General features: G+C 39.2%; 1 protein-coding gene across 5 annotated transcripts in view; it reads right to left on the bottom strand.

The window, feature by feature from the left end:
• LOC139349512 (protocadherin-9) overlaps positions 1-25,510 on the bottom strand; it is a 197,734-nt gene that overhangs the window by 124,885 nt on the left and 47,339 nt on the right. For 3 of the 5 annotated variants that reach the window (XM_070990431.1, XM_070990670.1, XM_070990512.1), the window contains one exon: positions 16,152-16,253. The exons of the other annotated variants lie outside the window; for them this stretch is intronic. In XM_070990431.1, the coding sequence (XP_070846532.1) occupies positions 16,152-16,253 (102 nt within the window). The remainder of the gene's footprint in view (positions 1-16,151; positions 16,254-25,510) is intronic. 5 annotated transcript variants of the gene reach the window in all.

The raw sequence follows: 25,510 nt of genomic DNA, 5'->3' as shown, positions 1-25,510 counted from the left end.
CTTAAACAGTTCTTGAATTCCTGGAAAGGTTGCTTCTATGAAAAGGACAATTATAGAACTCATGCAAAGAAGTCAGCTTTTTGTTTAATAAATTAGGTCATTGTTAACTGTTGGATCAGTGCTCCGTTAATACCGTTTGCTGCTGGTATCATCACTATGTGCCAGCAAGTATTATCATCCAACAATTATTGCATTTACTCTGCCTTGCAAATGGCATTCCCACTGCTTGCATTTCTATGCATGTGTTGGAGATTAAGCAGATAATCTAATCAGAATACAATCTGCGAGGATTTATCTGTTTTGACGGCTCAAGGTTAGAACTGCCAGAGTAAGACTATTCAAGGGTGGTGAGAGGAAAATTACATTTTAGAAGTTCAAGCCTCTCCCCTGAGAATGGCACTTGAACCAAACACACTCAAAGAGATTACTTCAAAGACAGTATTCCTGCAGGAAAAAACAGCATTAACATATTGGAAACAATAACCCCTCCACTATGTGAGTAAACCAAAACAATGCGCAACCATACAAAGACCCCATTGTCATGGAAATTATTCAGGGAAATTAAGGTGTTGCCTTGTGTTATAGCATATCAGTATGAGAGAGTCTCCCCTCAAGCATGGGGGGATACTATTGACACCGTCTGTCAATATGTTTGATCCAGTATAAATGTTTTGGTCTTGACATTTGGAGGTGGGGGTTATCAAATGTCTACTTACAATGAAATTGAAAAGTTAAACAATGGATTTTCTAGTGGATTCTCTTCAACATACTTCATCTGATGGGCATGGCTTAGGGGACTGTTTCAAAACAAAACATTTTTCTCTTGAAATAGGCCATTGAAGCTGAAAGGGTGCCTTGAATATGATCAAGGATTACCAAGTACAGGGTATTCACTAAATTTCAATACTAAACTAGGTCATGACAACATACACTAGGATTAGGAAAATCCATATGAAATTCGAATAAGTATGTTATGAGATTTCCATCTGTATTGAAATAATCATCTTTATTCTGAGGTATTTATACTTCCAATTTACTATACAATCAAGAGAAGAAAAAGACAATTGGTTTGGTTTACAGGCTTTGGAGACCATAATATAACAACATTTTTCTGCACTTCAAGCATCCTCATTATCTTGTGACCTGAAATCTTTGGTTTATTTGTGTATAAGATTGTCGATATTATGAACATGAGTCTTCTCTGGAATCCCTTCACGTGTACAGTAGTTGCATTGTATTTCTTTTTCCACAACCAGAAACAGCTGTCATTACAGGGGAACTAATTCAAATGCAAATATCATTGTTTTAGTTGAGGGAAAAATAAATACATTAATAATTTTGTGAACGATAACTCTTTCCACCCACACAAGCACATCGCCTCGAGGACAAAAAATGGGCATGAATCAAAATCCCTGATGTATAATCCTTCAAATAGAAAATCCACTTCAAAGTCTTATTTCATCCATCCAAGACTCATATGCTCATGCCTGCTCCACTACAGTCAGGCCCCTCAGGTACTAGTTTTAGGGTCAATGTGCTGATAAAACCAGCTAATGATGCCTTCAAAGACCACTAGGTCTATGGAGGCTGACCACAGGAGATTCAACTTTTTATTTCTATATTTATAAATATATATGAGCCCATTTATTTATTAATTTAACCCCCTGAACCTTAGCTTAATTCTTTACCCTTTTCATTTAATATTCATCACTGAACTCTGTTCAAATTGTGAGCTGATTTTGTTTGGCACGTCTCAGGAGCCTCTGATCAGCCAAGGGTTACTGACAGTTGTGAGCTTGTCTGTGTGGATGTATACAATACTGTGAATGTGTATCTGGAAAAGGTCCCAGAATAAAAAGATGTGATTAGGTGTTGAAATGGCATTCTCCACCAAAAACATATAAACACACGATTAATCTAATTTCCTTCATTATCTACATTCCTGCCCCTCGGGTAAACCGCTGATCAAAATCACTGCTGCTCTGTGACTCCACTCCCGTTCAACACGCAACCTATTCTAGAATTCCTGAGCTGTAAATTACCGGTGAACACAAGCATGTCTGGGAAATTCCTTACAGTTTCTATCAGTGCATACCATGATGTCTGCTGTGTGGAGGCAAATATCAAATCCTCCCTCAGATGCTGTCCAGGAGCATAAACTGCTTTTACAAAGTAATTTCTCATGAGTATTGTGCAGGAAAAGTATGATGACTTTCAACCAATAATAATAGCCATTTTCCAAAAAAGGCTAACCCTGCAATGCATTGATTGTTGGAAAAGAAAGTTGATCTATCCAGATGGAAGAGCCAGATAAGTCATAGTTAGAACATGCTGCTTTCACTTCTGCAAGAAAACTTTTTTACTTGACCCACTTCTATGTTTTTCATTCATCATATGTCATCATCTATCGCACAAATAGTGGCGGATTATACGTGCTTTGGCAGTTCTGCATGGATCAAAGCCAAATGTGTTCGGTTTGTGGTCCACCCTAAATATGAATCTGATGTGTTAAGGAATTACCTAAATTCAACTTCATTAGTGCACCAAGATTGTGGTTTGCCAAAATCCTGTCCCACTTCTTCTCGTACAGTGAATCCACATGCTACATTGTGCAAAATGTCGATGAAATTAAATTGAGTTGGGGTGAGAAATATAGAAAAAAGTTTGCAGAAAATTCTAAATGGTGTGAAATCCTACCGAATCAAATCTACTGACTCATTTTAAATACACTTGGAAGCAGCATATTTAAAGAAGATTCAAAATAAGTGTGTTACACTATTATTCTCGCTCATCTTATGTTTTGCAGTTTCCGTGCACAGAGTCATGGACAGATCCATATGTCAGATCTGACTATATGTCGATGTGTCTCAGGATGCAATACATTGGTTCAACGATGCATCTGTGTGTCAGTGTCATTGTATCTACTCAGGGGGCCTAATGTAAACTGAACGTTGTATCTGTAGGCTCATAAAGCACAGCTTCTCCCTTTATTAGAAAAGACAACAAGGGAAGAGTGCAATTTTGTGGTTAACTAATAATGAACCATCATGTCTGTGGTCCACTATTCAAATGAATAAAATATATATTCAGCAAATTGGAGCATTCACGGTCAAGCAGAAGTCTCATATTTCAGATAGAGCTGTTTAATAGCTGATAGCTAAGATGCAAGGCTAAAATACATTATTTTATTTATCCCTATTACTTTATTCGTTTGGTGCCTTTCACTGCTTAAAGTGTTTTCCCTAAAGCTGAGCAATGCACCAGAATAGCAGGGTTTAGCAATAACTTATGCACTTCTTGCTGATAGGGCTTTATAACTCACAACTTTCCAGATGTGTTTGTTATAAAGCGCTGCGAAGCTAATTTGTTGGCATGCAATACTTTGTCAGCTTGTAGCAACACTATCCGTAAAACAAATTATGTAAAGCATTCAAACAACTTTTTTACTCTCTTAGACATACAGCTCTTCCTTACTTATGGCCTTTACTGATATGTCCTGGAAGGTGTGGGCCTTTATTCACAGGCTGCCACAGAGTATTTTTAAGCTGCCTACATGAGAGTTGTTGCAAATGCTAACTTTATAAAGGCTTTTGATTATTTTGCTTTATAAATTAGCCATCAGCACTGTTGTCCTGCGCTGTAACTGCTCCCTGAACACAAGGAAACAGCAAGATGGAGAAAAACAAAAGTAGGTCTATGAAGATAAGTAGCAACCTATATGCTGATGCAGTTGAACTGTGAACGCAGCATAAAAGTTCCTCAATCCACCCTCAAAAATATCATGAAGTGTTTTCTGATTTCTGATCCGACTCTTGAAAGTGCATCAATTGATGTTCTGCTATCAGACAACGGCGATTTCATCTCACGCACACTCCAGGTTCAGTTTTACAGGTAAAACATCTGAAAATCCTCCAACGTGGTCAACCTCCAACATGTTCACTGCGCTGCTGTCTTCATGTGGGTATGTTGTACACATCAAGACATTTTGTTCAGAGCCAGACTTGAACTGCATGGGTTCGCACTACTGGGCAACACATCAAAAGCTGCCACAGCATCTGCTGCCTACGAGGCTGCATTTTGTCACTGGGAAGTTTTTGATGATGACACTTGGTCACAAGGTCCCATTAATAAAGATAAGATGACTTTTCACTGCCAAAATAAAGTGGCCTACAATATAGAGTGCGCAGCAAAGTTATTTTTGAGGCAAAAGCTGATCTATAAAGAGAGTGTGTAGTTAAATTCATTTCATGTTTGTGGTTGGTTTAATCAGTCACATATCAACCTTTAATAAATGACTAAGGGGAGGGCACATGCTTCTTTGAGGGTTTCGACAATTCTCCAGCCCTTTCAACATCAAATGGAACAAAACAGCACATTGTGACCACGATAAAAGCAAGTCGGCTTTACTTAGTTCCTGAAAAGTTGACATTTTGGAGACGCCTGTTTTTCACCAAGCAGTGATATGTGCAAGTTGAGTCAAGATGTGTCTCTCTGAACCAATTCACTTCACTAAGTAAATAAATAAATAAATATGTTCGCTATCAGTGTCACAACATATCGGGTTAGAGTGAGCAACTCAAACTCGAGAGAATAACAAGAACTGCTGCAGCAGTGAGAAAGGGATGTTCCTCCAATTCTGTTATTTCACAGTTGATGCTTTTTTTTATGCTTACTCTGTTTGTTTTTGATGATGATTTCCCAAGATAAATTGTGTGTACTGTATTTCCCAAGGTGCACAGCATGTGGCTGTTGCAGAGTGACAGGGAGTTTAAAGCTGCTAATGTGGCTGACAATGGAAAATCATTTGAGCATTTGAGGGGATGACTGTTTGGCCCCTGAGAAGAGGTAACGTGGCTTGAAGAGATTAACTGATCACAGTTGGAAAAACGCTGACTTGAAGATGTTGTGTTCTCTGTTTTAGAAGCATGTTAGATCTTTGTGCCAATGTGTGTCTATCTATCTATCTATCTATCTATCTATCTATCTATCTATCTATCTATCTATCTATCTATCTATCTATCTATCTATCTATCTATCTATCTATCTATCTAATGATTGAGTCTCCATAGTACTGGAGACACTGATTGCTCAGTGCTCCCTTTAAAGTGTGGTTCAAAAACACCACTGCAATGACAATATTAGCAACTTATCACTGAAATGCCACTACAACTGCAAACTACAGATGCAGTGATCTGTACCACCGGTTCAGTTTTGGCCCCAATACTGACCTTATTAAGTCAGCATCAGCATCAGTGATCCCCATTAAAGCTGTTCTCTGTTAGGCTCAATTTGTTTCCAGTGGAAAGTAAACTACTGCTCATACGATGCAACTTGTATGTGCTTCAAAATAACTGCTTTGAATGTGAAGGTAGTGGGCATTGAAAACGGTCAATCAACATTTTCAACACCTGCATTTTCTTTGACCCCATTTACACCTGGTATTAAAATGGGATCTATATCCGCATATGTTATCTGGATAAGGAAAACACATGCTAATGCAGTGTGTAAATGCATCGTGATCGGAATGTGATCAGACCTGCCTGACCACATCTGGAGGGTCTGGCTTGCAATGAGTTCGGATTTTAGGTCAGTGTAAACACAGTCCATACAATGTCCTGGTAACCATAGGATACACTGCATACAGATGTTTGTTTTTAGCCAGCAGGAAATACAGGCTGTTCAAATTTAGAGAGCAAGCAGCGAGATGGCTAAAAGAGATGCGGAAATTGATTATACTTCTATTCTGTGCCATGAAAGCGCAAAAACATGCATGTTTTTTAGCAGAACTGCATGAAAAATGAAACCAATGCGGTTTGGAAATTAATGATAAACAGTGAAAAAATAACTACTTGTGTGATGGCATGCGCTGATGGGTGCACCTGATCTGCAGTTAACAAGTCATACAGTTTATCCAGTCACTGAGCAGCCGGCATACTTGTCCAGCAACCCGCCAGGACAAACTGACACAATATTGTTTATACAAAGAAAGGAATAACTTATTACATTTGCAAAACTGACAATTGAGGACAAAGTTTATAAAGTTTCCCCTAACGCATCAATTCATAGAATTCCATGTTTTTTTAAGGCAGTCTGGGGCTGATTTCCTGCCATCTCAATTACTCACATGCAGATTTTGCACTGGAGGACAGAGATCGCTTTTGAAACACCAGGCGTAAACGCAAAGGCAAGAATGGCTCGTTTATTATCCAGATAATGAATCTGGATCCATTTTTATGCCAGGTGATAATGGGGTGTTTGTCAGGAGGTGATTTTACAATTTTGCATGGACAAAATACTTTTAAAAATTAAAGCCTCACAGTAGCTTACACCCTCTTAATCAGTTTCACATAGAGAGGTGAATATATTTACATTTTGTGAAAAAACAGCATCGGTTTTGTATTCAGTACTGGCTGACACACATGGTTGGTAATAAGAGAGAAAAGGAGACGCATGGTGGCGCATGGTGTAAACTGCCATTGTTTTATTACATGATGATCCTTGTATCACAATTATTAGAATATGCCACGGTGACCTTTGTATCTTACTGTAAATATAAGCAGTGCTGTATGTAACATGTTTGTTTTTCATCTTGTATTTCTCTACTGGGCATTTTGTTGTGACAGCAAACTGATGTCCTCTCTGCAGTTAGATAGTTAAAAAAACAAAGAGTAAAGGTGGAAAATGAGGTTGAACAAACAGATTTCCCAAGAGATTAGCCTCCGATTCTCCATTTCTTGTTTCCACAGCTCCAATTAACAGCTTTGGTACCAATTAGTAAAATCAAGCCTTCCCTGACAGAAAACCCATGGGGTTATATGTGTCGAGAACAAGTGCTCATGCTGGAAAAAAAAAAAGTTAGCAAAATAAGTGTGCATCTCAGTTGGGAATAATTGGGGCAGTAAGGTTAAATGTCTTTGTTCTTTGTGTTTTTATTCCCTTTTGGCTATTATTTTACACAGCCAATTCTGTATACTGAGTGGCAAAATTTGAATGGTTTACAAATGAATTTCAGTCTGTGCTTGACATTTTGACAGCAGATGCACATTGTGCACATTGCACAGATGCACGTTGTTTGAAATGCATTCCTGACTCTTTTACTACGAAAGAAAAAAAGAAACCGCTAATATGTGCAGCAGTCTCCTTCTCTCCAACTTTCTGCTCCATACTGTCTCCCAGATTCATCTCCTCTTAAGCATCCTCTTAAGATAATGAGGTGTATAGCTCTAGATATGGCAGGAGTATCAATCTGAACTGCACAGACAACCTACAGGCCTTGCCCAAAGCCAACATGTTTATTAGAATGCCAGGGATAACAAATGACTTAACATGCTTCCCTCTTTAATAACCCTGTACACCTACAAGATAACAATAACAGAGATGCCACACTGAGTACTCCTTAATTCAATTAAAAAAGCATGGACGATGAGCATGCCGTGTTAAAAGAGTCCTTGAGGCAGTGATAAACTTCATAGCTGAACATTTCTGTGAGAGATGCCAGATGGACATTTTATGTGAATTTTGTGCTTAAAGGAGAGGCTGACTCACAAACACTAAAGTCTCATTTCAATAAATTCTTATTTTTCTTGCGCAGAACTATTGTAAATAACGCATTAGTCCACATTTTGCACGTGTGCATAACCGTTCATGTACAAAATGTCTGTCAGGAGTGTAACTAAGCGTCTTCAGGGGTCTGGTCCATTCTCTCCTTGGTGCACAGTTGAATGCCTTGTCTTTATTTGCAGTCATATATACATATATACATATTCTTATGCAGGGAGTTACACACATTCACTGTGTTTGGTTTGACATGTTTCTTCTATATTTTAGCACCTTATTATATTGCTATGCCATTATTGATCTAAATGGTTTATTCTTAGGGTCTTAGGGTACACACACACACACACACACACACATATACACCTTGGCCATAATTCAGTGTCCACAGTATCTCAGTTATCATATTCTTACATGGACTGATATGTCCTTGTTTGTGCAATTTCTATTCATAAATGGACTATGTGCTGCGAACAAGAATGTATACAGCTTCATACAATCCCCTGGCTTTATGAGTACAATACACAGCTAAAATGAAAACCAGGACCATGGGTTATCAGCAATCCAAAAACAACTCATATGTTTTTATGTTTTATTTTAATTAATATAAGGGTAAGATTATATAGTCGAATAAAAACTATTACTGTTGGCAGGAGAAAGACTATAAACCCCTAGGTCACAGTCAGATGCTTTGTGTGCCCATCCATTCCCTCTAAACTACTTCCTGCCTTTTTAGAATAACAGCCCACAAAGACAGATTTGGAGATACTAACACTAAACATCACATGAAATGTTTTTCCCTTTTTAGAATCACTTGATTTCTAAACAAAATCCGTCCTGAAGTTGTTGTCGGCACTAAAACGAGAGCGTGTGCTGCAAAGCAAATGAGGAGAGCCTTCTGGCAAAGAGCTGTGGAGACCGGGTGACAAGGAGCATGACTTCCCATTTTCAATAATAAGAAAGTGTTGGTGATGTAAATACAGGAAATAACAGATTAAATATAGAAATGTAACATTCAGTAGAATTGTCAGGTAGAAGGCATATGGCTTATGCTGTTTATCTGTTTAGTGAAATGCAATGGCTTGGTGCCCACATCTGGATCTTGTTTGTCCACTGTGTCCAAAGCTGTTCTGACTGGATTTTAACAAAATCTGAAGGAAAAAAAAGTATGTATTCCCCTGTCTTCAAAACTTCACTAAATTACCAAAGGGAGCACTAGAGCTATAGGCAAGCATGGCAGGGTTTTTGTTATCGCTCATTATATCTGTAAAGACTAACAGCCTGCCAAAACATGAACACAGATATGCTAAAACACAACATGTTTCTCACAGCTTATTTTAAGATGCATGAACTACTGACTCTTGCCATTTGCAAAGGGGCTACATATTCCTAAATGAATTGGCAAAGACACAGAGGGTCAAACAAGTCTGCAACTGTTGTGAGGTAAAGGTTGCTGATAATGAGGATGCTAATTAATATATGAACCTGCTGTCTGGCTGACCGGCTGTCTACCTGCCCCATGTTAATCATTTTAATGTATACAAAGTATTCGCTCTTTGTCATACACATGCACACATCCGTATGTTACCCAGTACACTAGCTACTCACAGGAATGGATGTTTTTCATGCATGTTTCTTTAATATAGGGCAAACAAAGACATTATGCAATTTCTGGATTACTTTCCACACATGCACGTCGGTGTCAAATTGTGTCTGCCCTACTCTCTCCATGTTGTATTCAGAGAAGCGTATCCCTATCCAAGAACCTGGCCCTCTCACTAATGTTCCTCCTTGTCAGAGACAAAGGGGTTTTAAGACTGGAGGATTTGGCAGGCTCTACCACTTGCAGGCAATATTTCAACCCATCCATCTAGCTAGGATAATAGAGTGTCCTTGCCTTTCAACGCCTGGAGGAGTGACCAGTTATCACAAGCCACCAGCTCCGTTGTTAATAAAACAGGGGATGGGAGGATTGAGTTGAGGAGCATGATAAAAAAAAGAGAGAAAGATGGAGAGAAGGGTAGAGGAGAAATGGACACATGCTATTTTGACAGACACCTCGCAAAGGTGAAGTTGATCACGGTCAGCAGTCAGTTACCACGCTGGCAGGAGTTCTCTTTTAACATCTTAGCTTTGGTTTCTGTGAAGATAAATTTAGCCCTGTCACATCTCTCTTCAGACCATGGAGAGGAGGGGAGAAGTGTGGAGAGGGGAGATGAGAAGAATTGGAGTGGAGAGGTGGGGCACACAGTGTTAGGCTGATCTAGCTAATGGCCAAACTGACCTTCAGAGAAAGTCGAACAGTAAGAAGAGTAAGTAGTGTGTCATACAAAACCACTGCAGCTTAATCCAGGTCATTGCCATTACTCCTGACTTCACTACTACCCTCTGATTTTAGACAGGAAGCCCCACCACAATGCTTTACTAAGTCTAGTTAGCAAGCTTCCATTTTATTCACATTATCTGTCATTAATTGGCCCCTTCTGAAATAACACACAAACAGAAAGCTCCGAAACACTCCAAACACAGGTATAAAATGAAATCCAAACCAAGAGTTAATGGTAGAAGCAGTGGGATATGAAAACTTGTCACACGTTTTCCAACTCCTGCGGAGGATGACACCGACACAGTGCAAGCATTCATGGATTAAACATTGTGTCTGTCTCCAGTAAACACCACAATGCAGAAATCTGTCAGGAGAGTGTGTGAATCCACCCTCACGGGTTTCACTGATGGTTTCAGTGTGTGTTGAACAGCTAGAGTCATCCATGTAATGTAAGGAGCAACACTGATGATGAGGGCGTTGGATAAGAGGAGTATTAAAAGCAATGAGAGGAGAAGTGTGTGTGTGCGTGGTTGTTGTGCAATTTGCATTTCTGAGGAAAAAAAAGGAAAAGACAACTGAAAATTCTACCTTCTTTTCAGACTGCTTGTATTATTTAGTAATTGCTGGATGTAAACAAATTATGATTTCCCAAGGCAGAACTTCTTGGCATAATTTCAGTTCTTTTAGCTAGCTTGTGCCTTACCATAACATGAAATTACAGAAATGTTTCTCACCATGAATTCAGTATGATTGCTGAAGAGGCAGAAAGGCTGACTAAAGCAGAGTAATGTATAGAGGCAATATCATTTGGAATTTCAGAATAGAGCAGAACTGGTTTCATATAAAGTAATATCACCTCAGGCCGTTCCTCTTCTCTCTGGTTTTATCACATTTTTCCACTCTGCAGTCCGTGGAGCATTTCTCTCCCATACCTGATTGAGACGTATTCTCAGGCAAACACTCACAATGACAACTGCACCTCTCTTAGGATCGCAGTTGAATCTCACTGTAAAGTTTTCCTGTCAACCGAGCCTGTAGAACATGCAGCAGTTTACAAATCTGAACAAAAAAGCTTTATTGGAGAAATAACATCGCTGTACAAAGGCTACTGTGGTCTAGAAAGGCGATTTATTTTACTTGATTCCTAGAAGGCTATTCAAAATGTTAACAGAGGCTTGTTGCATGCTGTGCTGCAAGGCACAATTCAGAGGAAAGGCTCAAGGAGAGTAATTGTATGTGTAAAAAATTCAAAAGAAATGTTTTCTCAAAGATCCAAAGTGCTAAATACAGAAATAGCAGGGGATAAATGTGTTTTCGTTAATTTCTTGAGGAGTAAATTCATTTTAGAGCTTCGAAATGATTCTGAATCGTTCATTATTTTTGTAAATAGTAACAGTTACTGTGAGAGATCAAAAACACGACCTCTGAAAAGAAAGTAGAACAAAAAGAAAATGCTTCGACTGCTTCTGGTTTGCAAAATATTCATATCCAGAGCCCAACAAACATGGAATATTAAAAAGCAGCAATAGTAAGGAAACAGGTCAAACCATACACTATGACTAATATAAGCACCACGTGGGCCAATCAGCTGCAAGATGCATCATACATTTGGTGCCAAAATTAGATGAGTGATGTGGCAAATATGGCCTTTCACTATGTGAAACATTGACCTTTAATTATGTTAAACACTAGAAACCACTTCCATAATGCATAAGTTGTTTTGAACTGACGCCCTCATACTGGTGTCTGAGGTATCATGATTTAGTTAAAGATTTTCAACTTTAACGTTAATGCTTATGTTGGGCCAAACTTTTGAAAGGTTTAAACACACTTATAGTTCTATATCTTGCAAAAAAAAACGCAGTGAAAAAGTCAGTATCTGAAAATTTACCCTGAAGGAACAATCCAAAGAGTTGTAGCTCATTCACAGCTGCTGCATGGGAATCCTGTTGTTACTGGCTATTGCATTTCCAAACCCCCTAAAGTCTCCTTTGTTGTCTCAGTGCATACCCAAATATGATTTAGCACTCCATCTCAGTCTCTTCAAAAGTCCAAACACTGTCAACATTAACAGCCGTAAGTAGTATTTTGCTAATGTGATTCCCTGGCTTGGTCAACAAATATATTTTCTGAAGTAATGCATTTACCTGATGTGTAAACAACGTAGCTGCATTCTTCATTGTCTAACTTCAGCTTCCAAAATGACACCTATAAGGATTGTTTCTGACAACATACCTAATGCCACCTTGATATGGTAGAATCTCACAAAACTGCAAAGTTACTGTGTGAATCAGGACACTATTTTCCAGGAACTACTTCAACAAGTAAAACCACATACTTGCTATTTCATCTTTTACAGTGCAACGGTAAATGCACTCTACATAATTCCCATCTAAGCAGTGCAAAAAAAGTATCTAATAGTAGTCGGCAAGCTTTCCATTCTCTTCATTTTTACAACCACATTTTCTTCAGTGAGGAAATATCTAATATTTAATATATTAATTATCAAATATTCAATTCCAGCTGCCATGAAAGGGTCTGCAATCAAAGCCAATTAAACCTGCAAACTCAAAGGAGCTGAACAACATGAAAGTTGGTCTACCTTCTCTTCACTGTTACCTCAGATGGCACATCTGCCTCTCTGGACTCCCTAATCTTAACTGGGTTCAGATGTTTTTTTCAACTTCATACATCTGCTTTCCCTCCTGAAATAGCCGAGTCTTAATAATTGTTGTTAGTCTCAATTTGCAGCTGAACATAATGTTTTTTAAACAGCAACCTGTGAAAAACAAGAACATGCACATCTAAATGATTTACAAGATGCTGTAAAGCTGTAAAGAATCGACCAGTCATTTGTTACTTGTGACAGCTGTCTTTTTTAACACAGAAAAGAAGGAGCGTGAGCTAAATTAATTCTTCCTATATCGTAATGTAGTCTTATTTGACGGTGTGAATAAGAAAGGGAACATCCATGTGGGCACACAGCTTTGATTGTTTTGGATACTCTCCACGCCAATATTATAATACATATGGAAACTCCTGTGTTCAAGACACTAGTAATAGATATAAATGGCAATATATACATTGATCCCTATGAGTCTGGGGACCACAGAGTGAAAAACTCCCAATAAATCAATGGGACATATGCAGTCTACAAGGTGACTTTTCCAGTTTCTTAATGCATTTATCCTGCTGCAAATCAGCTAGTCTGAAGGATGAATTTGTTGTGTGTAATGTCACTAATGTACATGATAAACTCAAGCCTCCATTCCTTTCCATATGATTAATCCATAAGGTTAAACAGTTAATGAGCGTGTCTGTGTGGACTGCTCAGCAGTCAGTCCAAAGTCTCACCAGCCATGGGAGGGAATCATTTCAGCCAGCTGTGCCTTTTCACGTTAGTTCTTGCCACTCTCCCAACCCCGCCCTCACCATACAGCAACTCCCTGATGCACTCCGAATGACAGAGGAAAGGAAATTATCGAACACCAATACAATAAAGCTGTCTGGTAACTTAATAGGACTGCTGAGTAGGGGCACTGTGGCCATCTTGCTTTGAGGCGATAATGAGAGTCATCATTCCCTCTTGGGCTGGAAGAAAGGGGCCTCCTCTGTGGTGATGGTGAGTGAGTGTGTATGCATTTGTGTGTGCGTGTGTACGTGTGTGTGCGCATGCGTGTGTTTGTCTTTGAACTTCTTTAGTCCGGTGAGGCCCAATAAGCAAACAGCACAGTGATTTAACGAAGCCAGAGAGATCTCCCACTGAATACAGCTTGGGAGAGATCTCTGAGAAATTCTGTTCATTAAATCAGGCTAAAGTCCAAATATTGACTTTATAAGCTTTAGGGAGACAGAAAACATAGACTTTCTCATGTTTCATATTACAGGTCCCTCAGCCATTATATGTTTGGGGAATATGTCTCAGGTCAATAAAATAAAGATGTCTCATAGTAAAGATAAAAGTAGCATTTGTTAATGGAACTTAACATGAAGTCTGATGTACTAAGAGAAGCTGCAACGACATATTTGTATAAGTGATATGAGCGTCTGTGTTACTGCTGGACTAGATCATTCATCAGACTTTAAACAAAAGGAAATGTTCCTGTTTATTTAAATCACCAGTGTGGTTGCCTTTGGAAGAAATTGCACAAATGTAGGAACAATGTCTACAAGAAGCTTTGTGGACATTAAGGGAGATCCAAGGGGATACTATCTGAGATATTTACATGTTGATCTACTGTATCTATACGGCTTTAATAAGCATTCTGATGCATAAGACTGGGGAGAGGAATAAGACAGAGAAGAGGAGGGAAAAAGCGAGTCTTAGGACATCAGTTTCTCAACACTAGAGTGTAGATCAGGCTGGCAGCGGAGCATTACGGTTTGATTGTGCAGTGCTTGCCTTCACTCTGTGCCCTGTATACTGTAAGCTGTAAGCTTAAACAGGGCCTGAGGAGAGTATGTGTGATTGTGTGGAGCGGCCGGAGAATATGGCAGGCAGAGGTCAAAAGGCATATTGTGCTCGCAGCCATGGATGTATTAAACAAGCGATGAAGTATTCAAACAGGGCAGTCCATTTATTTCGAAGAATGCTTCTCACCCAGAGCGTACACAGAAAGAAGTTTCTAACGGCTTTCCACTCCACAATGCGTGCACGTCTATCTCTCACTCTGTATCAGCTATCTCCACATGAGAATGACAAATAACAACTTTACGCAGCTCTCAGTGACTTTTACAATGATCTGAGGGGTCAAGTGTCATGCTCAGGAAATGTTTTCAATAGTTTTACAGATATTTCACCAGTTGTGCTGACTCTAGCTACTACAATAAAATCAGTAGACAACACAGAGCTGTGCCTGAGGATGTGATCCCTGCCCAGGAGAGTTTGGGTAGGCGGGACATCTATACCTCTGTCTTGTTAGTGTTCTGTCTTTGCTGGTGGTGGACCCACGGGTGCACAACAGGTGATAAATGTTTAATGAAGGGAAAACTGAGACTACAACTAATGACAAGATAACTACTAGATAATGATTTGAAAAACAAAATGTTATATAACTGTTATAAGTCCTTAAGTAGCCACAAAAACACGATTATATCAAGTCCACAAAGCCCTCATGAAATATGAGATGCACCATCAAATGCACTGATGAAGACTTTGTAAGCTGTACAGTATGTTGGCATATGGAAGGATCGACATTTTTCAGCTTGAATTAACTAGAGTGGTTCAGCATATTTTCCTTCGTTTTTATACTTTACAATCACTCAACTGTAGTTCAGCAATAACATGAGAGCAGCAGCATTGTAACGTATGTTCATAATAAGGGGGCACACACATGGCTGACATAGAGGGGCACTATTGACAACAACTAATTCAAATCAGTATCTGTCTGTGGTTTCATTAAAAGACTTTCAGGTCAGATAAAGACACCTCATGGTTCCAGTTTTCCAGTGGAACCCTCCATGCACACAATGCAGACACCACAAAGAATAGATGGATATAGATAAATATAGAAATATAGACAGACAGATAGTAAAAAGATGTACTACTGTAGAGAGAGCATCTTCAACAGAAGAATCTCCATCTACCGCTGTATATAACACACAATTATGAGTAGGGGATTCGCAGACAGCATATTATTCCTGCATCATGAAAGGACAAAAATAAATAGACTTGCCATTGCAGTTTACAATGGAGGCAGAGTATGGTGAGACTCCTAGTTTACAAGAAACCCTCCTCATGTTGACATACTGTAGATGATAACAGAGACTAAGAAAAACTGACATCATTAAGATTCACCAGTGTGCAAGCACAGCAACACAAGCAAACCTCCTCCAACCCCCAGATGACTATCAAGCACTGTGTTTTCTAAGCATGGAGGTAATGAGACAAATACTTATTACTCAAGTAAAAAATGGCATGGATATTAGCATCACATTAGGCCCTGAATTTAATGATGTTGTAAGTATAATATGTCACAGTAACTAAGAGGCAAAATATACTTAAACATTGTATAGGGAGGAAGGAGGGAATATGAAGAAAGCAGAGTCTGCTTCAGTGCAGTGGCCCACATAGAAGAATGCCTAAGCATGGATGGAGTCATGAAAGGGAAAATGATACTGCATCTAACAAATCATAACCGAGCTTAACATGCCAATGCGTGAGATGTTGAAGTAAAACTGCTGTACAATATTGCCTAATTAGAGCTTATTGAAAGTAATGACTTGAATCTATGGTGATCATTTAGTGAGAAATGGCACCATCAGTACTCACTAAAGGGGTGCAAGGGGTCCAATATTCAGGGTTCAGCTCGGCTCGCGGACGGAGGTCCAGATATTCAGGGTTCAGTTCAGTTCGGGCACGAGTTAATGTTCCCTTCATGGAAGATTGAAAAAAAAAATGTGTTAGGATTACTTGCTTAGCTTTGATTTGCTTGTCACCTGTACAAGTAATTGTAGAAGAAAACTCACAAACTGAATTATTATTCACTCAGAGAAGGTGCAAAGAAAAGTAAACACGATCACAGTGTAAAAGATTACAAAAAAAAATCTAAATCATCATTTTTATCACACCTATTTTACTGCCCTCAAATGAGCTTGACTCTGTACTGTCTTTACTGAATGGAGATATACCATCAGCAAGAAATCATTAACTTTAATGAATATTCACAGTAGAGCAATTAAAAAATGCCAATTCAACATTCCACAATGAATTTTCAACAAAAATCCCTGTAAAGTGAAGAGCAAATTATATTCCAAATGAGGTTAGCATCCAGTTTTCCATTCCTGAGGCCCTATGGCCTAAATGACACACCAGTGGAATAGACTGAATCTGCTGGGCCCCATGAGGTCTATGATGTATACTGTAATTATCTGCTGATTCTCAAAATGGCTGTGTGTAATGAGGCTATGCTGCATGAAGCCCAAGGCATAAATCACTGTCTTTAACTGACTTCCAGATGACCAACAACAACACAGAGCAGAAGCAGAGAAAGAAGGGAATGGGTTATCTGGGCAGCAGCACTATATAGCATCCAACTTCTGCTTCTTATCAGCACAGGCCATATTGTTCACCAAAGTTGCTTATTTAAGACAGTTTTCTGTCTCCTAAAAATAGTCGACTCACTTGCAATAATTCTCAGTTATTTATCTGTTTACAGCTTGGCTACCAATGTATTAACTTCTCGCAGCTTTATTTAGCTATGCAACACAGGTGGAGACTTTTTATTGATGCTGTGTTAGGCTTAACTATGTTGAATGGCAACATGCCCGTCAGTCTGTCAGGCTGTCTGCTGTCATTGGCATGAAACTGTTTCCACACAAACATAAACAAATAAACAGCTACAATCCCCACCAGTACACATGCACACACATTTAAATTTGAAGTTCACTTATTTTTATGTACATAGGACAGGCCCAGTTACTATATTTATAGCAATATAATTAACTGTATGCAGACCTGAGTAGATGGAAATGTACTGTACAATCCAACCAGATACATCACTATCATCTCTTGACAGTTGTCTCAGCAGAAAATTAATAGAATAATTAATGAGGCAAATATTTTTCATCCTTGGTTGAAACATTGCTCTCAGTGAACAGCAGGGTGGAGATGAAATGTCAATGTTAAAAGGGGGATCAAATTTCAGTGTGCAGGTACCTCGTACATTATGTCTCGTTCCCCAAGGTAATACATTTATGAAGGAAAATAATACAAAGGACATGTACTTAAAATGTAAGTGTGATTTATTAACTCTGCAGTTCTAATGGGAAATCCCAAACAATAAGCTACAGCTACTTCTTATTGATGAAAAGTACATCATTGCAAGACATACAAATTTGTAGAATCAGCTTGAAAATAAATTAACCAGACAAAATAAGCAAAGTTAGTTTCAAACATGTACAAAGAGTAGTATATTTTTCAGCGATGGAGTTTATCCTCTTTACCATCACCCCCCTGCCCCCAACTTCAACCTCCCACAAGCCAGTTTCCTTGTTGTGTAGCCTGTAAAAAAGAGCAAATGCAAGATCTCAATTAAGTAACAATGTAGTTATTAAATATGACCATGACTATCAGGCAAACAACCACTACTGCAAAATACTGACTACTGTCATTTAAAGATGGGTACACAGATATGTGTCAGATCTGCAGTTATCACTTAGAAACTACAGCAAAGATGGCAGAGCATTTAGTGTGTCCTTTGTAAGGTTGTTGACTCATGTAGTGAAAATATCATCAACCAACCATGTAACATCGAAGTGAGTGTATGATAAATCAGCTGTATTCAGATCATCACCCCCTCAAACTTTATTGTTAAGGTAAAACAGCACCATGCTAATGCAATCCAGACAGGTATAGAGTATTTTAGGCTTCACAAACACTGGATCTATTGCAGAGATGTATTAGATTATATTGCATTGCATTTTTTTTGGTTCCTCATTGTAAAATGTATGGTTCTTCTGTGTCCAACAGGCTGTCCTCTTACCTAAAAAGTTTCTTTAATGACATATCAAACATTAAAAACATATAGATATTTTCTACTTACCACAAATTTCCAAAATATTGGCAGGGCAGGTCCCCCACAGCCTTTTTGTAGAATGGCTGCATCCTCCTTTGGGTCAATTGTGATGTTACTTATGCAGCAAGGTTGCAGTCATCATTCAGAAAACATTCATATTTAACTACGCAGCACTGTATTGAAATCGATGGTGGATTGGACACAAGGTGTCAGCTAAAACAAAACGCAATATTAGGTTAGGTTTAGTTTTGAATCTAACACGCTAACGGCAAAAATGTTGTAACATAAATGTATGGATGATCAGTTTAACATTTCAAAGATACTACCTAATTTAGTTGGCTAAATAAGAATTTGCTTGCCAGGCTCACATTAGGGGGGTGTAGGCGTCTGGCTCTGACATTAAGTAACATCTGTTGCACTGCTATGAATGGCTTGATTTAGCTCAAGGACAGGAAAGAATGCTTAGGGCTCGTCCATTTATGTTCTACGCTATAGGAAGAGCTTTGCAAAGGCACAGAAGGCAAGGGGGGGAAAACACCATATATTGCTGTTCTCGCAGTCAGCGTTGTTAATATTTTTTTTATTTAAAAGGTGAGAAACCCAAAACATCAATACCATACCAAAATTTGTAAATGTACAGTATTTGTATCCTGTAGGTTGCTGTTAATCTTACTGAGCTGTGTCCACTTACTGCCAGTGTAGTCTGAGCATTACCAAAAATGTGCAAACCATTGTAAGAAGAAATTCTAACCACAAGAGTTTCCCTCACACGTTTAAATATTTAGCAACAATGAGGGAAATAGCAAAAATGGTAGAGCAATACTCAGTACCTTTCTATCATTGCATCCTCTTAATATATTCCACTTGTCTGTCACTCTAATTAATGGTAGTCCTTCTCCTTAAACCACCTAGAATGTGAGATTATTTATTAGTACCTGGCCATTTATCACCAGTGTGATAAGTGACAGAGAGAGGGGAAGTGAAAGTTGGCAACATTATAATTGATCATTTTTCACTCAGCAATGTCACAGTTATCATGGTAAATCCTCGGTTGCAGTGTGCGATACTGTCAACACTGACAACAAAAATAAGGTGCATGAATAAAACAGGTTATTGAGATTGATTGAGTGCTGCCAGTGACATGAGGTATCAGCATACTTTCCATTACCTGAAATGGCAAAAGTAGAACATTTTTGGATCGAAATGTGGCAGCAGAAGATAAACAGATGATTAAAGTTAAGGGAGCACAGAGAAATCTAAGGAGTTTACTATTGCATTGATATTTTGTGTTTTATCAACATCAAAATTGATATTAGATCTTCCTGATTTGAACTGTCAGGCAATAAAATATAAATAAAACCAACTGATAAATGGTAAACAGCCATGTATTGTTCCCATTTTAAATGCACAGTATGTAATTTCTGCTGCTAGAGGACTCGCAATCAAAACAGTAACAAAGGCGTAGCTTGCTGATGTTTTGAACATCATGAGAGTCGTGGTCTTCATTCTTAAACAGCCACCATTGCTGATGAAAATCTACCTGATGTGATTCAGACATAAATCATGTTGACCACTGATTTAATGTATCAATGTTTTATCCACGTTACAGTTTAGTCACCTCAGCTGACTTCCTTCCTCACTCTCTGACATATCTTCTGGTGTTCCATTGGAAGTTATTGCAACTAGAGGGGATAAAGGGACATGATGCCACTGACAGGCGACCAAATTAGAGGTATTTTTACTGTGGTTAAAATTGTGCATTTCTCTGGTTTTGAACATAATAGGAAACATTTGGAATAATGTAAGTACACACCTCAACAAAACATATCACATATACATTCAGGGATATTTTTATACCTCTAATTAAGCCATTAGAGAGGCTGAAGAGACAGAGGGTGGCATGACTGATGGAGGATCCCACATCCCACAACAATTTTGTGGCCGGAGGCATGTTGCACATCTGTGCTGCAGTGGAACAGGGGTTGAGGAATACATTTTCAGTTGGTGTGGGTGGGACTGCCATCCGTCATGACCAGTTACATCACAGCAGTCCGGGAAAAAAAGCCCCTCCCAAAAAGAAACTGATCTCCTTGTGTGGGAGATGCAGCATCATGACAAGTGAATATATGGCACCCTATATTCGCGTGGGAGGATACAGTCACACATTTGCTGTGTTGTTTATGTCCCTGAGAAACCACTGCTCAATTCAAGAACAGGTTAAATGATACTAGAGAAAGTGCCACTCAACACTGGTGGTGGACAGCAGGGGTAGTTTGATAACAAGAAGTTGCATCAACCAGCCATTTCCTGGCTTCGTCAGAGGGTGCTGACACTTCCACAGTTCTCATTTGACACATTCTGCTCCACATCTTTTGTTAGGTAACAACCATTCATGCCACAAACACGCTTATACATGCAATACATACAAACAGGAAGCATATTTTGGATAATATCTTTTCTGCAGTGAGTGCAGGTGTAACTATCTGAGCAATACAAGCTCAAATCTTCCAGAAAACCTTCACACCTACATGTTTGTACCGGCTTCACCTGTGCAGGGTTAGTTGGGTTTGGAGCCTATTCCAGCACACACAGGGCAAGAAAGAGACTGGGAAGGTTGCCATGCTGTTACAGGGCTAGCACACATGAACAGACAATGTTATTCATGTCTGTGGGCAGTTTAGTGTTTGCAGTTTACCACATGGATTCGCATCCAGAAGCCTTTTGCTGTGAAATGGCAGTGCTAACCACTGAGCCACCATCCTACGTACTGCGCCTACCTTTGGAATTTAACACAGTCAAGTTCATAGTGAGTCACCAAAATGCCAAATGGGCACCAGCAGGAAAACATTCGGCAACCATGTGATTTTGTCAGCACAAAGCTCAGCCATGAACATCCTCATGAAATTAGAGGGCTGCTTTTGCCAAATAGCGTCTGTTTCTCTATGTCCAAAAAGTGTTTTCTACAGATGAGTGCTTCTATAAAATCTAAGCATTTATAATTTAGCACTGAACATGCTCTTAGATGTTTTTTTGTGATGGGACTTTTCCTATGGGGGTTAAATTCACTTCCTTTAAGTTGCTGCGGACTAAAACATCTACCAATTGAAAATAAATATAAACTATAGGTTCCAGTATTGTGGTACCTCTCCAGTTAAAAAGTTCATTTTTATCAGAAACAATTAGTGTTGCTCACTTTAGTAACCCTAAAGAAAATGACCAAAATGTAAAGGTGAGAATAATGTCATCGTGGTCAAAGTCTCTATGGACCTGTAAAACTATTGTGTTGAACTTGTCTGTATGCTGTGGGCTTAGAGGATGAGTTTCATTAGGGGGATGAAACACGCTTTAATCAGCTTTCCCATTAGTCTAGCCCTGCCAAGCCTTCCCAGTCACAGCAGACCTTTAGTTCTGTTTAATTACCTTGGAGATACCACTGTATGCACTCTTCCTTGACATCACAAGACAACATTCGTTTCTCAACGAGTGTTGTGTGTGTATACTGCTAAGAAAAAAACACGATGTTTATCTTGTGACTGGTGGTAAGTCTCAAGAGGGAAAAACAATACTTTGTATATTATGTGGATGACTCACTCAGGCAGCACTGCAATCATTATTTATTTACTTATCCATTTAGGTGTTTATTCATCAGCTAATCGCATTAATCTATTAACACAAGATCTTAAATACAAAAAAGTTTTATTATAAAAGGGATGTGAGGTTGGCAATGATAAAACTGGCAAATGGAGAGCACTGTCTTCTGACCAGATGATATATACAATGACCATATTCCACTTATCGTTGTGTTAATAGTTAACACTTACAGCATCATAAAATCAATCAGAGCATCATCTGACTTGTCTCTGGAAATTGCCCAGTATGGGTTAATATATTATGGCCATAATCGCCCTGTGCTGGCAGGGCTTTTTCCTTCTTAGCAGCCTGCTGACTTACAGTCAGAGCTGTGGTAATTCAAATGAGGCCATAAAGTGGTCTTGTGTGGGGAATCTCCCTCTGGACATCAGACGGGGATCAGCTGAGCAGCGCTGTCTCTTATTCCACATTCCAGTCCCCACTCCATACCGAATAATTTGATTTTTCTGTTGTGTTTTCTTTACATTTTGGCCCGCTTCATGTTTTCCTGGACTGAACACTCACTGAACAATAGGCCTACATTATTTTTTTTTTTTTTTCTCACATGAAAGGAATGTACAACAGGGGTGGGGGTGGAGAATTGTGCAGTGTGGATCCAAGGAAAGGCACAGTGCCCAACGCAAAGGAAAATGGAATGAAGGGAAGGAAAGTGGTGGTGATTAGAAAATGAGAGTGCACAAGAGGGTGCTACTAACTTATTTATATTAAGCTGTTGAGATGGCTGGGAGAGAAAATCTGCGATTATTATTCTTTGATTTGCAAAGCTGTGCCGTGATTGGCCCTTCCTTTGGTGGCAGCATTAAACTTTATGTTTATGGGTCCCAGTGTTAAGCCCATTTCCACGCTCCCAATTCCACACACTAAGTATTGACATTCCATTTAAGTTGACGACAGTGAGGAGGGTATTTTATGACAGAAATGTAATGGAAATGCATGCAGCGGGTATTGCAGTAAAAAATATCACCCAATTACAAGGACATCTTTGCATAGTTGCAGAGTAAAAAGGATATGATGCACCTCTGCTTTGTTCAGAAAGAACAAAGAGAAAGGAATTCATCTCAGCCCTCCGCCCCTCCACTCCCTCTGCTGTATTAAAACACATACAAAGAAAATATTCTCTAATGAAAAACCTACTGTGTATATGTGTGTGTGTGTGTGTGTGTGTGTGTGTGTGTGTGTGTGTGTGCCAGCAAAAATTAATATAAAGATTATGTCTGATATGTTAATTAATTACACAATTTTAAAAGTGCCCCTGCTACATATAAATTAGCACAGACACAATACCTAAAGTGTGTTCAGAGAGGGAGGAAGAAAATAAACGCAATACTGTGGACTGTTAACACGGTTATTCAATGAAGGTGCTTTGTGAGTGAATGGAAAACAAATTAGGTTAAAGTCTTGTGACAAGATAAATAAAACCTTGATCAATTAAGTGGTTGAAAAAGACGGCGGACCTGCACTCAATGGGGCCAGTCTTGCTGTTACAGTTTCATTCTTGAGCCTCAGAGAAGCATTGATTCTCCCTGGCACCCTGGCCTTGTCATTACAGTCGATGCTGAGGCCGGCCCAAACCATTCTCAACGACCGCTAATGGCTTCAAGGAATTCAGCTGGACTTGTGGCAGAACTGTAATAAGCAGATTTTATGAATCTGGAGTGCGGCGACAAGAAGGCAGAATGCTGCAGGTCGTCCAGAGAACACAGTGAATGCATTAACAAAACAATTCTCTGCCATTACTGCACAGCTGAAATTACTTCTGTTCTAAGATGCTGAAATGAGATCGAGGTGATAGAGATGTCAGTTTTTCTGATGAAACAGGCTGCAATACCAAACAAACATTTCATCTGTTTTAAGAGCTGTTTCCTACCTATTAACTACCCAAACCAATATATTTTTCTTCTTTCTTATTTTTCTCCTTCGCCCTCCATCTATTCTATAAGTGCACCGTTCATCTCTCAAGTGTGGGACTTCAGCTCACTAGGGGTCTGCCCGTGCTTCTGGCCTCAGAATACTGTTACCCAGGGAGTTCTCCCAAAGGAGCCATGTACAAAAGGAGAAGAAAGTTGTTGCAGAGCAGCACTTTTCCCTGAGATCACATGGATTTCTCCTGGTCACTCTGTTGTGTACTTTTCTGACCTCTGACCTTGCAGACAGTAGTTTTTGCTCACTCCTGAACAACATCTTTGGATTAAACTCTGCAGATATTGTTGTTCCATGGCCATCTAAAAGACAGACGTATGCATTTTTACTTATTATTCTTTACCCCTCTGACTTAGTATTTCATACCACAGTTGAATCCACCATTTCCTTTAGACTTAAAGCTGTTTTATGAACTGGGTCTCTTTACCAAACAGATGTACCATATGTCATGGCCATGAAAACAATTTCTTATTGACTAAATAAACATGCTGAATAGCATCTTTTTTTGTGGGTTGTGTGGCACTATGGACAGTGTTGCAAAACAGCTCATCCTTTTTTCCAATCCAAAACAAATCTTTAAAACCAAACCTTATATATATTCTTCATTTTAAACACAACCAAGAAGGGAAGGCAGGTGATCTTACTGAATCCACTGAGAGAAGGATTGATAGAAGCATAGCTTCTGTTTCATTGTCAGAGTAGCAAGTGACAGCTCTCTTACAGAGCTCCAGGACCATCCTTGCACAACACATTTTCGACATTTTCTGTCTGCCTGTATGTCTCTATCTATCTGCCTCTGTCTTTATTTCTCCATCGAGTAAAAAGTTCTTTGTTCATTGTGGAACTGCTGCTCTGCTTCAAAAGAGCTCAGTGACTTGATGAAGCTGTTGAAGTAAAAGTACTGTGCTTAAGTCAACTGAGCATTCCCCCTTGAGGCCGAGCAATGCTCTCACCCGAATAAGTCCAATTTACAAGGCGTATGACCACCTTCAGACACACTCTACCCCACCCTATTAAATCTAACTCTGGACAATGAGGGGCAGAACAGCTGAAGGAATCTACAGTAAGTAGCCTAAATCCATGGTAGCCAATTTGTGAATATGAGTTACAAAGGGAAAGGCTGTTTGCTGCCACACTGTATGAGCAATATTGAATGAGGGCAACAAGAATGAGAGACATTATTCTCTAACCTCCTGCGCTGAGTGCCTTACATTACTTCCTTCCTGATGGGGTTTTTACCAACTTGAAAAATACTGACTCACAAGATTGAATCCTGTACAGCCTTCAGGTAGGACACAGTGTACATGTAAACTGAATGGCAACTTCTCTTTTTCTGTGCCAACTTTTGGCCATTTTAGCAACATTAGCAAGATTGCAGGGCTCCAGGAATGACATTGTCAGTTCAAACCACTTTAATCCGGTTGGAAGTACGGAGCAGCACAGCCTTTATGTGCAACTAACGGGTTTTTAGACTCTTAAAGAAGTGCTAAACAGATAAGCTAAATAACCATCTGAAACCTAAAACGACTCCATTGTTAATTGC

The sequence above is a fragment of the Chaetodon trifascialis genome, chromosome 1, assembly GCF_039877785.1.
Source record: "Chaetodon trifascialis isolate fChaTrf1 chromosome 1, fChaTrf1.hap1, whole genome shotgun sequence".
Classification (NCBI taxonomy): Eukaryota; Metazoa; Chordata; class Actinopteri; order Chaetodontiformes; family Chaetodontidae; genus Chaetodon; species Chaetodon trifascialis.
This window is presented reverse-complemented; position numbering and strand designations above follow the sequence as displayed.